General features: G+C 42.2%; 2 protein-coding genes across 2 annotated transcripts; one reads left to right on the forward strand and one right to left on the reverse strand.

The window, feature by feature from the left end:
* Nucleotides 1-1,529: 1,529 nt before the first annotated feature.
* Nucleotides 1,530-2,502, forward strand: LOC119314986 (chlorophyll a-b binding protein of LHCII type 1-like). Its single transcript, XM_037589662.1, has one exon. It carries the CDS (start codon nucleotides 1,586-1,588, stop codon nucleotides 2,384-2,386), a length of 801 nt encoding a protein of 266 aa, XP_037445559.1. The 5' UTR covers nucleotides 1,530-1,585; the 3' UTR covers nucleotides 2,387-2,502.
* Nucleotides 2,503-10,241: 7,739 nt separating this feature from the next.
* Nucleotides 10,242-13,977, reverse strand: LOC119314988. The gene is made up of 5 exons (XM_037589664.1): nucleotides 13,533-13,977; nucleotides 13,194-13,272; nucleotides 11,471-12,310; nucleotides 11,004-11,261; nucleotides 10,242-10,808 (listed from the first exon to the last, which is right to left on the reverse strand). The coding sequence occupies exons 1-5, from the start codon at nucleotides 13,918-13,920 to the stop codon at nucleotides 10,649-10,651; spliced, it is 1,725 nt and encodes a 574-aa protein (XP_037445561.1). The 5' UTR covers nucleotides 13,921-13,977; the 3' UTR covers nucleotides 10,242-10,648.
* Between the last annotated feature and the right edge of the window lie 1,323 nt (nucleotides 13,978-15,300).

Raw genomic sequence — 15,300 nt, forward strand, 5'->3', positions numbered from 1 at the left:
ATTCAAGAATGGCCGTTGGCTAACTGCAGCGAACAGCACGCACGTGTGTGTGGTTTGAACTGCACTACCATTCATGTGAAGTACAAAGGACCATGTGCCAAAGCATTCCCACTGCAGATTTGCCTCCCTCTGCTCCCAATTTTTCAGTTTTCACACCTGGCCCGAGGCACCCATTTGTTAGTTACTCCTAGGATGAATGCAAAAGAAGGTCTAGTATATGAATCCAAATTAAGCCCTGTCCAAACCTGACGACTGAAACATCGTTGCGTCCTATGTGATTATCCCCATGTTCCATTACCATGTCGCAATCACCACCGACACGCCTGCTGCTGCGCTGCCCCTAAACCAAACAGGCTATCACCATCACCATGTGTGATGCCGCACCTACCTCTAAGTTAGTTTAAATTTCTTTCAGAAAATGTCTATCAACTAAGAACTACTACCAAGTTCCTAGATTTTTTTTAATTCTTATTCGTGCACCTGTGGGACGCTGTTCACAATATCCAACTCCAGTCCGAGATGCAGGCTGAGATGGAGTTCTTGGAGGCTTGGTGGTTCCCATTCCAGGAAGCAACTCCCAAAGGCCAAAGCGCAAAGGTTTCAGCTCAATGGCCATGTTAACCTGCTGGTGTCTAGAAGCAAAAGGACGCTAGAGTGTTTGCCAATACTAGTCAACAGCTCAGTGGAACTGAACTTTGCCCCTTCATGTTTATGAACTGCATCAATGGGTGCTGCCTTTTGGAACTGAATCCTCTAACATTAAGGAAAGTTAGAGAAGATACAATACCCTATCTTTCCTTCTTTCAATCCATATGATTAAGGCTAAAATGATTTAAATTAATTTGCAAGTTACAGATTTAATGTATACATTCATAATCATTACATAGAAACACTTTCTTTTAAGGTTATAATAAATTAATAGTCATGTTTTTTTCTTATCAAACATAACCTGTTTTATTTATTAGCAGTATAATGAGTCCCTACTTTAAACTAAAATATATAGAATATTCAGATGTAAATTGGAATAAATGGATTTTATTTGACAGTTAAATGGAAAATTAAGATGGACCTACATTTTTCATTATGGTAAACAAATGGATATATCTAGCTTTATGTATGGAATTTGGCTCAATAATGTGATCTTTTACCGCATGGAGATGGTACATCCTATTTAGATTTTCTGAAATCTAAAAGATACATGAGCGCGACAGCTCGCCGGAGTGCACACGGTGTGACGCCGCGCGATGCTTTCTGGTGCATGTGAACCATGAAGGTCTCACTCATAGACTTGATCCAATCAGCTGCCTCCAAGGAAATCCAGTCACATCCACTCCTGGACACAAGTTCACAGCCATACTCATTTCTCCTGGCTCTCATTACGCCAAGTGTTCTGAGAACCAGAGATCTATGCAGCACCAATAGCAGCAAAGCACAAGATTTTTTTCTCTATCCTTGTTTATCTTTACACACCAAATGGATTCCCTATGAAGCCTCCTGCTGCCTTAAGTAGCCACCACCCCCTCTTCTATCAAATCATCTCTTTGGGAACCCATACAGCACAGCAGACACTTTTCTTAGCTTTCCAATGGCGGCAGCCATCATGTCCCTCTCCTCCTCGACCTTTGCCGGCAAGGCGGTGAAGAATGTACCATCTTTGGCTCTCTTTGGAGAGGCCCGAGTCACAATGCGCAAGACTGCAGCGAAGGTGAAGCAGGTTTCCTTTGGCAGCCCATGGTACGGTGCCGACCGTGTGCTCTACCTCGGCCCACTCTCTGGTGAGCCCCCGAGCTACCTCACTGGTGAGTTCCCAGGCGACTATGGGTGGGACACTGCCGGACTTTCAGCTGACCCCGAGACCTTCGCCAAGAACCGGGAGCTGGAGGTGATCCATTGCCGCTGGGCCATGCTCGGGGCACTTGGTTGTGTCTTCCCTGAGTTGCTCGCCCACAACGGCGTCAACTTCGGTGAGGCTGTTTGGTTCAAGGCCGGCTCTCAAATCTTTAGTGAGGGTGGTCTCGATTACCTCGGCAACCCCAGCCTCGTCCACGCACAAAGCATCCTTGCTATTTGGGCATGCCAGGTCGTGCTCATGGGTGCCGTCGAGGGGTACCGCGTTGCCGGTGGCCCACTGAGTGAGATCGTCGACCCACTCTACCCAGGCGGCAGCTTCGACCCTCTTGGGTTGGCTGACGACCCTGAGGCATTCGCCGAGCTCAAGGTGAAGGAGATCAAGAACGGTCGCCTTGCCATGTTCTCAATGTTCGGCTTCTTTGTCCAAGCTATCGTCACGGGCAAGGGCCCACTCGAGAACCTCGCTGACCACATCGCCGACCCCGTCAACAACAATGCATGGGCATTTGCCACCAACTTTGTCCCCGGCAAGTAAGGTGTCTTGAGACTGTGCTCGCCATGAGGCGCGTTGTCCTGTGGCCTGAGTTGTACTATCATAATGTAAAGTACGAGAATTTTGTGCAAAAGAATGGTTCGATTTGTCCACTTCCATGGCATGCCTTGCATCGGTCTGACCATTTTGTTGTGATCATGGTTCACGAGAACAGATAAATACTTCTGTGTGTGCTTGCTTAACTATTACCATATTGGTGGAAGACACATTTCAACTGATTCCCCTATTTAAAAGAGTGGCAACATGTAAACCAGGCTCTGGTGATTCATCCTGAGCTTTGCTCCTATGCCACCAACTTGAATATCCTTTCAGTGCAGCTTTGCAACTGCATGATCTAGCAGACAAGTTTCGTAGACCTATTTCCGCTCAGGCTCACTCTCAGTTCATCCAAATGCAAGAGAATATTATTGACTACTCATGGAATTCTGCCAATTACTCCTCCAAGAAGATGTACAATATTCTTATGGTTACTTTCAAGCTTGTGCACATTTTATCTTGCTTTGGAAGAGTGCCTGTCAACTCAAACAAAAAAAAATTGTTGGCTACTACTTTATGAGAGAGCTAACACCAAAAATCTGGTGCAGAGGAAAACATTTTGTCTTCCCCCTTGCAGTTGTGTCCTTTTCCATGAACAACCTGAAGAAACTCAGCTTCATCTCTTCTAGGACTGCAGTTTTTCTCGTGCATGCTGGAATGCTTTTATACCTCACAAGCCCAACCTTTGATGAAATTAAGCTTGCAAGAATAGCAATTAACACTCCATTTAGCATGGAGATAGTCATTCTATGCTGTTGGAATATATGGAAGATCGGGAATGATAAAATATTCAGAACAGAGAGGTCCTCTCTGGAAAGATGGCTTAGAAGTTTCAGTGAAGATCTTACTCTGGTTATCTATGGAGTAAAGAGAAAACACTCGGATAACTTTCTTTCTTGGATAGAAAATAGTTTGTAATCTTTCCCCTTTCCTCTTCTGTATATAGTCCCCTGTAAATATTTTTATGAATATAATTACATAGTAGGATCCTTTTCTACTGTTTTCTGGTAAAAAAACATATATAATGTGTTCAGAGAGAGTCAACTTATATAATGTCTTTATTCTTCAGGCTCTCCATCAAGGCAACCATCCCGAATGATCTCAATCCATTCGGCTCAACTGCAAGAGCCATGGTTTTGTTTCATTTTTTAATTTGCAAGAAAACAGAGTGTGGCCAATGATATCGCATCAGTGATTTTTCAGGACTCTCTTCATTTTTACTTAATGATTTGGACAATTCAGTGACAGATAGACATTGATCTGGTAATCAAGAATGGCTGTTGGCTATGAGACTGCAGCGAACAGCACGCACGTGCGTGTGGTTTGAATTGTACTACTACCATTCATGTGAAGTACAAAGGACCATGTGCCAAAGCATTGCCCACTGCAGATTTGCCTCCTTCTGCTCCCAATTTTTCAGTTTTCACACCTGGCCTGAAGCACCTATTGTTAGTTACTCATACGATGGATGCAAAAGAAGGTCTAGTATATATGAATCCAAATTAAGCCCGGTCCAAACCTGACGACTGAAACATCGTTGCATCCTATGCGATCATCCCCGTGTTCCATTACCATGTCGCAACCACCACCGACTCGATTGATGTTGTGCTGACCCTAAACCAAACAGGCTATCACCATCGCCATGTGCGATGCCGCACCTACCTCTAAGTGAGTTTAAATTTCTTTCAGAAAATCTCTATCAAGTAAGGACTACCAGGTGACTATTTAAAAAAAAAAACTGAACCGTGCACACCTGTGGGATGCTTTTCACATATTGACAATCCGATCCCCGCTAGCACGGACATCTTGGAAGATTGGTGGTTCCATTCCAGGAAGCAACTCCCAGAGGCCAGGCGCAAAGGTTCCAACTCAATGGTCATGTTAACCTGCTGGTGACTGGTGTCCATGGAAGCACAAAGTGAGGCTAGAGTGCATGCCAATACTAGTCAGCAGCACAGTGGAACTGAACTTTGCCCCTTCATCTTGATGAACTGCGTCAATGGGCGCTGGCGGGCGAGAGCGGAGTAGCAGCCATCTGCAGGGTATCTTTCAGGTGTTGGAGTGCTGTAGCTCTCTTCTATAAAGAAATGGTGTACAGTTTGAAAAGAAAAAATCAGTGCTTGAACTATTTTTTATTCTTACACAATTATCACCGCGTGGCTGATAAATCTTTTTCACCTGATACATTATACCCCCATCCCCATGCACAGTCAGTCAGAAAGAGTCCAAGACCGTATCTACCCCAGCTAATCGCCCTCCCAGCCCAACCACCCCTACCACAGCCTTCACCCTCCCCTGTCTCCATTATATATTTCATCAAGTAGCCCCTCCTCACTTTCACAAAGGACCTCCCAAAAGCCTCTCCCTCATTTTTCTTAGCTGCCAAAGCTTTCATCTGCTGCTATTTCTCCACTCCACTGTTGTCTTCTCAGCAGCTCAATTTGCTCATCACACTCAAACACAAGGTAGCTAAGCCAGCCAGCTGCATTTACCGCGCTCATGGGGTTGCAAGAGATGGCGAAGCTGCAGCTGCACCACCATGGCGGCATGCGAGCTGCTGGCAACGACGGCGACCAGGCAGCAGGCGGCGGCGGGGGCAGGAAGAAGGCTGCGTCGGCGGCGGTCTGGATCGCCGTGCCGCTCAGGCCCGTCAAGGTCGGCCGCCGAAGACACGGCGGAGAGACAGAGGAGGAGCAGAAAGAAGAGGAAAAAGAGGAAGAAGAGGTGACGACGCCGAGAGGGAAAGGGTGCACGATACCCTGGGAGGCGGCGACGTGCCCGCCGGCGCCGAAGAAGGCGAGGACGGCGGTGGCGATCTTCGCCGACCGCCGGTGCAACCGCGACGACGGCGAGGCGGCGGAGTACTTCCGCGTGCCGGCGGACCTGGACTCCGTGTTCGCCGTCAGCCGGGTGGCCGAGGCGAACTGATTGATTCTTCCTACGCGCGCCTAGCGCTGAAGTGCTGCGAGTGCGAGCGATCAAGTCCAGTTTGAAAGACAGAGACAGAGGAGATGATCCAATAATGCAGCTGTAAAAATTTCGCATTGTCGATGCAATGGATTTATCTTAGTTAATTACATCTCTTTTATCAGTGTAAATGTAAATTAATCGAGGTCGAGGAGTGCATCTGTACTAGTACTGATTCGATCTGTCTTGCTCATTTGCTGGATGGTCAAATCTGCTGTTTGTCTAATCTTCTTTTCATGTCTCGTTAGGAGGGAAGTGGGTTTTCCCTGTTCTTTGGCAGATAGTGCACCTTTTAAGTTGGACTGAATTTCGCTGTGAAATTTTTGTGAGAGAAAATGGAAGACACCCACATCTTTATTTTTCTCTTGATAGTGTCTACATACTTTTCACGCAGTAATAATATGGACATTATGTATCCTGGGACTGTTGTCAGCTAATTTACTTTAAACGAAATTTAAACCCTGATCGTTGAACTAGCTAAAATACATCGAGTGTTTACCCTTCAGTTCAACACTTACTATGGAAAATCTCAAGAAAATCACAAGCCTCCATATGTATCTGGTAAACTATTCCCCCGCCCTCTCGGTCATTTTCTCAGATTGTTCGCTCCTGGTGCTCCCTCAACCCTCCTTTCTCCCCAGGATTCTTTTTCTCGCCACTCCTTAACCCCGGATGGAGCTCAAAGAATTGGAATGAAAATTCGACGCGCCTCCGAGCTCGGAGAAGATGGTGGGTGGGGTTGGGATGCATTTGGGCTCGCCTGATCAGATTCGTTAGCGGCGAGTCCAATGCAGCGACATTGCTGGCCAAAGTATTAATGGTAAATAATTAGCAACTTGAATCCCAAACTTCAAATGGATGAAAGCCGTGTTGCAATGCTTTTGGCCGTCCATATCTGTTGTGAAGTGTTGTGTTCATCTTGTGAAGGCATCTAGTGTTGCCGTGTATTGTTATGTATGTTGCCATATGGTACTCGCGACTAGAAAGTATCCAGCAGATATCACATTTCAAGCATCTATCCAATTCCTGATAAAATATAGTGTATTAAATTTCAAACTTCTAAACAATTCCCGAGAAATGGAAGTGCATTAGAAGGGTGATGGCCTATAAGCATGTGAAATTTGAAGCTCAAACTCATGCTCATTGGGTGGTAAGAGAAAAACAAATTATGCAAGAAATAGTGATATTGTGGTCAATATTCACTACTGAATTTGGTTATTTTATACCTCCCAAATGAATTTGATTTTTAACTTGGATTTTATATCGGTTTTGCTAAAGAAAATCTAGATGTGCTCTAAGTATTGCACATCTAAATGCTATATCATTGATATAGGTGTGTCTAGGACACATCTAGATGTGCCCTAGTTATTGTACATCTAAGTGAGTCAATCAAGCATAGAAGAAAAGAAAAAACAAAAATCCTCATACGAACTCCGCGTAAGATCATGAGAAACATATATATTTGTACAACATCACCTCCCCAACATATTTGTTCCAGAATTTTTAGAAACCTTAAAACAGGGAGTAGTTTGTACTTGCTTTACACTAATGTTCACTGTACCTTGGTTTCCACCAGATATTTTCTTGCAAACAATTTTCTCAAAGACATGTTACAACAAATAGAAACATATATATTACATATAAAAAAAACGTATGCGTGTGTTTGAAAAGATTGCAACATTTTTTTCACGTTCTCTGGCAGATCATGAGAAAGTTATATACCCACGAAAAAAAACTGCACTTTGATCATTTGCTTTTGTTACTGAGATTGGACGCTCTAGAAGCAAGTAAGACTGGAGGCAGGAGGCAGCCGATTTCCCACAACGGCCGCCCTACCGACGCTAGCACGTCCAATAAAAACACTGGTAGCATTTTTATGCACATGGCTATCCGTACTTGAACACACCAGCCAACCTCTAAGCCCGCCAAAATTTGAAACACCCAGTTCCAAACAGAAGATCAATTAAATCCCAGAAAACCTGCGTCACTTTGGTTGATAATAATATATTCAGTAGGTTTTTCTCTAAAGTGTTCTGCTTTCTCGAGCTTCCAGGGGGGAAATAATGTTTTGGTAGGATCCCAATTTCAAGTACTAATTAATTTAAACAAGAACAAGTTGCTGATTCTTTTGCATGTCCTACAAAAAAGAGTGACCTACTCCTTTTGTACCTGCAAAATTTATTAATTCGAGAAAAAGAGCAATGATTCATGCTGGCTTTTTTCAAACAATAAATATAACCATATTTTTCCCACCATTAATTTATAACAGGTTCTTCATGCCACAGGAGGATGTGTGTATCTAATCCCTCGATTGTATCGAGTTTTTACCAACTAAAATCATACACCAGATCCCAGACGCTCAAAAGGCCACCGAAAAGAAGGCAGAAGTCAACACAACAAACATATGGATGCTCATATAAGCTTACCAACTTGTTTCTTTTATACTCATCACTAACCTTGAAGATCAGATCAACAACAGCTCTCGTGTAGCGTAGGCTAGCTTCACTTCACCTATGGTAGAATGTTCTATTCCATTAAATACCTGGTCTCAGATGCTGCTGCATGGATGCGGCCACAGTTTCATGATCAGAGCAAATAGATGGATAACATGTCCAGCCAATATAAAATTCAGATACTAGTGCAACGGCTCCACTAGGACTTTGGCCAGTGGCCAGTGCTATCATTTTCTCCCTTGGATCCCTCTATGCCTGGGCCACCACATTGCTCAAAGGCAAGTTCCTTCCCGCTTCCTCTGCTTTGACCTGCACAGTGAAAAGGTATACTATTTACTCTTGTAAAGTTCTATGTACTACTAGTGTATTTTGGTCTGATCTTATGTTTGCACGATTGGTAACTGAAAATGATTCATTCTGTGAAAAGTCACTTTGGAAAGTATTATGCAAATCATGTCTGATGAAGTGAAAAAGGCAGTATCATATTGATCAGACCTTTTTTCACTATTATCATTCTTAATTATGACAGATCAACAGAATTTCATCTTCTTTTTTACTTTCAGCAGAGCATAGAAGCACTTGTCCATGCATATATATTTCCAAGAACTAATGAGCGTGTAGAAGAGCACCATGCCAAAGATCAAGGGGAAGTAGTTACTCAATCAGATCTTGAAGGTAAAAAAAAAATACAATGTCAGATCCTCTTGCAGATAAAGCTAGGGTTGGTTATTCAATTTGGATCACGGCCTTAATTTGGTTATGTGTCCAAATGATGAAAGCTCCAGTTAAGGGTACTGGAGATGATTAGGGGGACTAGCCCCACTTCATTATGTCTGCCATTATAGAGCTTACATGTATAATCTATTGGCCCACTGTGTCTTTTCTTTAACTACACAACAAGAAACAGTACCAGCTAGTGTATGTATATGTTGATGTAACTAGACACCAATGTTTGTCGTGACTGATCTACTAAAATGGTGATCTAATTATTGGATTGGATGCCGTAAATGAAAGGATAAGGAGAGGTTGATGAGCACCAAATTAAGATGCACATCATCTCGAACATTGCGTCTTAATTAGTGCTATGTAACATGTTGAATGAAAACGACAAAGACAAAAACCAAGCATTGTTGAAATACATGCATGAGTTGGCCGAATGTGATGGGCATAATAATTATTTTTATTAAAAGGATCAATCCCCATTGCATGTGAGCATTATACAATGGTATAGGAAGGCTTAGTACCTAAGCTTGCTCTATCAAAATACTTCACCAGTACGACTAGGACAAGTTGTCTATTTGTTTTGTGTTTATTCCTAAATTCACTCTGATCATTGCACTTATCATCATAATTATCCAACATGCTATTAATATCATGCCTAACTATGTTCATGTGTAATAATGCCTCCTTTTGCATTCATCATCATCAAGGGAGGTGCATTCATCAGGACCCAATGCAACATTAAGTGTAGTCTTTTCCTTCCAGCTAGTTAAGATAATATGACATGTCTCACAGGTAGGTCATTGTTCACCCTCTCATGCATGGCCCTACTGTGCTTTACCATTTCTGTAACAACACTGGATAAATCATGAGCCCTTTCCACGCCACTTTCATGGTTGTGGAGAAAGGTCTACGCAAATCATGTCTGATGCTGTGGTGCATGCACGTTGTTCCAAAACACATTGAAGTGGACAAAACATGGACATGCACATGTACAGATCCATGAGCTTGCACGTACAGTCACTTCATTTATCACAGGCTGGGTTTGGTTCTTTTCATCTACCCTTGTAATTATCATATACAAATAAAAAAATACTAGGAGTTTGATGACATACCATGTGATCAATAGGCCAAAATAGTGGACAGTTTGCGCAAAATTATTTAACTGATATGAACAAATGTGATACTGTATATTTTTCAAACCAAATCATACAGTCAAATGCAATTAAGATGAAATTACTCTTTTAGGAAAAAGGAACATATGTACACATCCATGCATCAATGCATGTGACAATCTGGGTGGAGGAATCTAAGGGGTTGATGTTATGTTACAGAAGGGGGCAAGCCAAGCACTCTTGTACCGATGCAAGACCCCAGCACTGTTACCTTTATTGACTAACAAAACCATTCATATTTTTGTGCTTGCTAGTTGCTCCAGACTATATCTGATGAATGTAACCAGGCACCACAAATCTTGCAAGTTGCAACCACCATTCATAATATTAATATATAACATGGTTGCATTTGGGTTTAAGACATCAGCAGAGACTGATTGATCTGCAGTTTCCTAGGAATCAGTTATGTTATTACAAGGATGCTTCATTTGCACCAGGCTATAAGAGTTGGAGAAATATATTTTTACCAGAAGAGTCGAAGAAATATAATGCATCACATATCACTCCATAAATGCATTTCAAGGACTAAAATCTAGCAACATACCAGAATACAGAATACAAGCAGGTTAGTGGGTTGGCCATTAACGCTGTATAGCTACAACAATGTGCCAAATACTTCTTAGAGTAGATGACGAGAAGGCTGAAACCCCTATCACCAAAAGCAAGCTGAATAAGAACTCCGTCTGTCACTCAGACTTGTGTCAACAGGAGGGAGTCCAGAAATCTTGCAGTGTACAGACGGGATAACCAGCTCGCCAAACGACTACTAAAATGAGATAGGCAGGAACAGTGCTTGGTATATATGATTAGGGTCTACACCAGAGATGCATGATACAATGATCAGTCAGCGGCTTGGGGCATCATGAGTAAAGTATTAGCATCTTAAAATCGAATCAACGCTCCAGAGACGAAAGACACATTCCTTCAAGAGACGAGCAAGAAAGAGGGAACTCATCCTTGGCTGAGCTAAGGCATTCAGTAAGTTCATTTATCTGCCCGGCCATCATGTATAACTGTTCAGCCCGATATTTGGATGACCACTCCTCTACTGTCCTGAAAACAGAAGGAAACAAACACAGGTTACTGCCATTGTGACTTCACACATAACAGACTTGCAGGAAATACAATCATCTGTCCAAATTTCATATTGAGGTACAATTAATGCTGTAGACAGTATGGTAGGTATGTAAACATCAGTATACTTCCCATCAACAAAAAGACTAGGTGTAGGTTTAGCATATACCATACCTTAAGTCTGTTTCTGAGGCACTACTGCAGTTAGAATACAGGAGCTTAACAGTAGGCTGCAGATGTGCTGTCACATGTGAACCATCCATTTCATTTTCATAGCAGTAACCAGAAAACATCCATGCTTTTGAACTAAGGAGGACTATTTGCAGCATGGGCCTTTTGGTTTTCAAATCTCTCACTATTGTACGAAAAGATATTTCATCTTCAGCAATTTCAAGCAACAAATTAACAAATAGTTTTTCCAATGTGTGTCCCCTGCAAATAGATAACCATGCCCCATGTCAGTGATGAAATCAACTTATGAACACCAAGCTAGTGCAGAATATCCATTCAGAGAGTTACAAGGAGCAACAGCTCTAACTGCCAGACTATGTATAAGAGTTGTCATTTAACTTCCTTTTTTCAATCATTAGGAGTGGTTACACCAGTTATCTCAAAACTAGAGAGAAGCACATATAGAGTACCTGAACACATCATGAGGACCCCCAACAGGAAGGTCTGAGGATGTGTAACATTTGAACAGCCGTACCCGTCCATCTGATGGAGCATCTGAATATTGCGATGGGTATGATCCAAGAGATGACGAGCAATGAGAACATAGAAGCTCAACCCAGTTAACATCTTTCACAAGGTTTGGTTCTTTAACGATAAAGCTACTTCCAAGAGAGATACTTTTTGTTAACTTGTAATCTCTTTGGTTCTCCAATCCAGCTTTTCCACTATCTCCATTGTCACCGCAGCAACTGCATGGATCTACCAGATTCGAATCAGCCTCTTGAGAAGTTTGCTCCATGTTTTCAATAAAACAGTCACTTGTAGACTTCTCAGAATTCACATCGCCACCATTATTCAGCTGGATAGTACCACACTGATCAGTCCAAGGAGTGCCTCCATTTTTTTCAGTATTATCAATACAAGGACCCTCTTCCAAAAGAACTGGAGGTTGCAAGTGATTAGAACCAATTTTCTTTTCATGGCATACCTCCTCTTCTGAATTATTCAATTTTATCTTCTCGGCAGTATGATCGCTTTCTAGAGTAACATTAAACATAGCTTCTTCTAGTGCAACAAAATCAACACTGGGCACTGAAGTATCTACTCTCGACACTATATCAGTCTCAAGATAATCCTTCTCTATAATAATGGAGGTAGCATCTAGTAGAGTTGTTCTCTGCAGGCGACCGTATGCATTGATATAGTGTGATATTAACTTCTCACTTGCCCCTCCGAATGATGTGCAACATCCACCAAACCAATTGTCAGCCACATCCTCCCAATTTAAAGATGGCATTTCCACAACGTCCCTGAAAAGTAGTTATTTTAAACATGAGACTCGCCAACGAGATAAGGTTCATATGAAGCTTTTGGACCATTATAATACTGACGAAACATAAGCTGTGCACCTAGTTTTCACGTCCAGTACAAACTATTAGCACCCATGAGTTGTAGATCGCACAAGCTCATGAGCAGGCTGATGATATGTGAGTAATTACCTAATGCTTAAATGCAATAAGATACTCTTAGTGTTAGTGATCTGTAGATTGCAGCTATTTTTAGAACTTAGATTCTAGAAATTATCTACTGAACCAATAGTATATCTTCCAAGTGGGACGAGAGCATAAGACTACACCATAAAGCGCTTCCTTACCACTTCCCGTGTTGCTCGTCAGACAAAATCAGCCACTTCTAATGCTTCTTTAGAACATTTACATTCCAACAGAACTTCGTAAACCACTACGATGCGATGACTGATGAGCAGATCCATCAACCAATAGTAAGTTCTCTCCAATTTAAAAGCAATGGAGATGATATGAAAGTGCAAGGCATCTCTGAATAACTTACTTATTACATGTGAAAAAGAACAGGTTGTGCGGGAGAAATAAATAATGATAAAAAGTTTAACTTGATTATGAAAACTTTTATTGCACTTTCCACTAGATATTAACATCTTTCCAGTTTCTGCAAAGAGATGCAGTTTGATTAAGATCGTGATTCTTCATTCTTGCATAGCACACTATCATGGGTTTGGACATTGCTAAGTATGAAGTACTGAGTGCCAGCAATTTGATTTGAGTAGGTTCAGTTTCCATGAATTTTTTAACGTGTAAACAAGTGAGACATGTAACTGAAGAGTAAAGACTGCACCTAAAGTGTAAAGCCCCAACCACAAGGTTCCCAAATGTCTACCTTAGTGGCTGTTTTGTCAATCTTGCTGAGCATGTTTTGCAGTACAAATGGACATCTCCAGAAGATAGAGACTTCAAATCTGCCATGAAAAAGAACCAACAAAAATATCTCAAAATTGATCTGAAACATGGAGATTCAAAATGAGGAAACCTAGCTCTGAACACTTCACTGTCATTTGAAAGTAGAAATCAGATTATAGTCTTCACTAAAATATACGGGGCTATGGTAATCTGTGAGTGATTATTGAGTACTGAGTCAATTTCAGTTGAGGAGGCAATTGGGAAACTAACTAAACCTCGCTTAATCTCAGAGGGGAACGGAAGTTAACCAAAAGCTCACCATCGCGGAGGGAGAGGGGCGCGGGAGGGCCGGCGCCGGGGAAGGCGGCGGCGACGACGGGATGGTCGACGGGGAGGACGAGGGTGAGGCGGACCTCGAGGTGGTCCCCCGCGGCGCGGCACTCGGGCGGGGCGGAGGGGTCCACGAGCACCCTCGGCACGGGGACCCTGAGCGATACGGGGTCCGACGCAAGGGAGAAGGAGAGGAGGAGGAGGTCGGCCTCGAGGCGGAGGTCGGCGCGGAGGCCGGAGGGCGCCGCGGCGGAGAGGGCCGGGTGGGAGAGGTAGAGACGCAGGAGGGGGAGGTGCGCCAGGGTCTCCCACGTGTACCGCCACTGCCGCCGGTGCGCGCTGTCGCCGGCGGCGAGGAGGGAGGACGAGGCGGCCATGGCGGTGGTGCTCGGCGAGGCGCTGCCGAGGGAGGGGTCTCCTGGGCTTTGGTGAGGTTCTAGGTCAGGTCCCCCGCGTCGATCTTGCCCGTCCATCCTTGAAAGGACGGAGGGAAGCTGCCCTGCAACGGGTCTAGTGCTTTAGGCCCGGCTAGAACATTCCAAGCCAAGAGCAGACACGCAGGAAGTGTCGTGGTTTTAGTTCAAATTAGGCATTTTACAGTTTATTTCGTCCATACACATGTAAATTAGACACATATCATCCCGTCAAAAAGAAAGAAAAAACTAAGCGCATATCCTACGTACGTTGTTTGAATTCCCGCAAGCAGACGCAAATCAGGGATTTGCGGGCGTTCGGAACGCTGGCCCGTACACATCCGGTCCCACTTTAAAACCTCTTCCGTGCCATCGATCTTCCTGCACAAAGCAGTTGTCACATATTCATGTCGATCAATGTCGTTCCAGAAAACCAGTGCCGCTTTCATGTCGATTCAGAGCGAACGTGACCTTTCATGGTGTTGGCATTGAAGCGGCGCGCCGGCTGAAAGCGTTGCCCACGTCATGTCCCTGTCTCGTCTTTTTAATTTTTGTTTTTTTTTCACTTTTTTCCTTATATGTATTGAAATATACAAACAAAACTGTTCAACATTGAAAAATATCCATACCATTAAACAAATATTAATTATATATTTTGGAAATGTTTAATGTGTATAGAAAATAGGTGTGCATAAAAATGTACAATGTGTATGGAAAATTGTATCATGTATTTGAAAATGTTAAATGTGTATAAAAATGTTTTATATGTATACAAAATGTATCATCTGTATGAAAAATATAGACATCAAAACATATATTAATCATGTACTTGAAAGTTGTTAACCGAAAATCTGAACTATTAAATTAGTGATACCGAATATTCAACTGACCTATTAATTTCTTATAACCTGCTCTACAAGAAAAATGTTTCTTCTGTATACAATAAATGTATAATATGTATAAAAAAAGTGGACATCAAAACATATCTTAAAAAAATGTCGATCATGCATTTAAAAATTGTTAAAATATGTATAAGAAAAATGTTTCTTATGTATATGAAAAATGCACAATTTGAATGAAAAAGTATGCATAAAAAATATATATGAGAAAATGTTTATCATGTACTTAAAAATTATTAAATGAGTATAAAGAAAATGCTCCTACTGTATATGAAAAATGTACAATCTGTATGAAAAAAAGACTTCAAAACATATATTTAAAGAAAAATGATCGTGTATTATAAAAAAATGTATAAAAAATTGTTCAGGTTGTATACAAACTACAAAGCATGTGCAATGTTTATGAAAGGGATAAAACAAAGAAAATTAGAAAAAAAACAAAGAA

This window comes from Triticum dicoccoides, chromosome 6A, assembly GCF_002162155.2.
Source record: "Triticum dicoccoides isolate Atlit2015 ecotype Zavitan chromosome 6A, WEW_v2.0, whole genome shotgun sequence".
Classification (NCBI taxonomy): Eukaryota; Viridiplantae; Streptophyta; class Magnoliopsida; order Poales; family Poaceae; genus Triticum; species Triticum dicoccoides.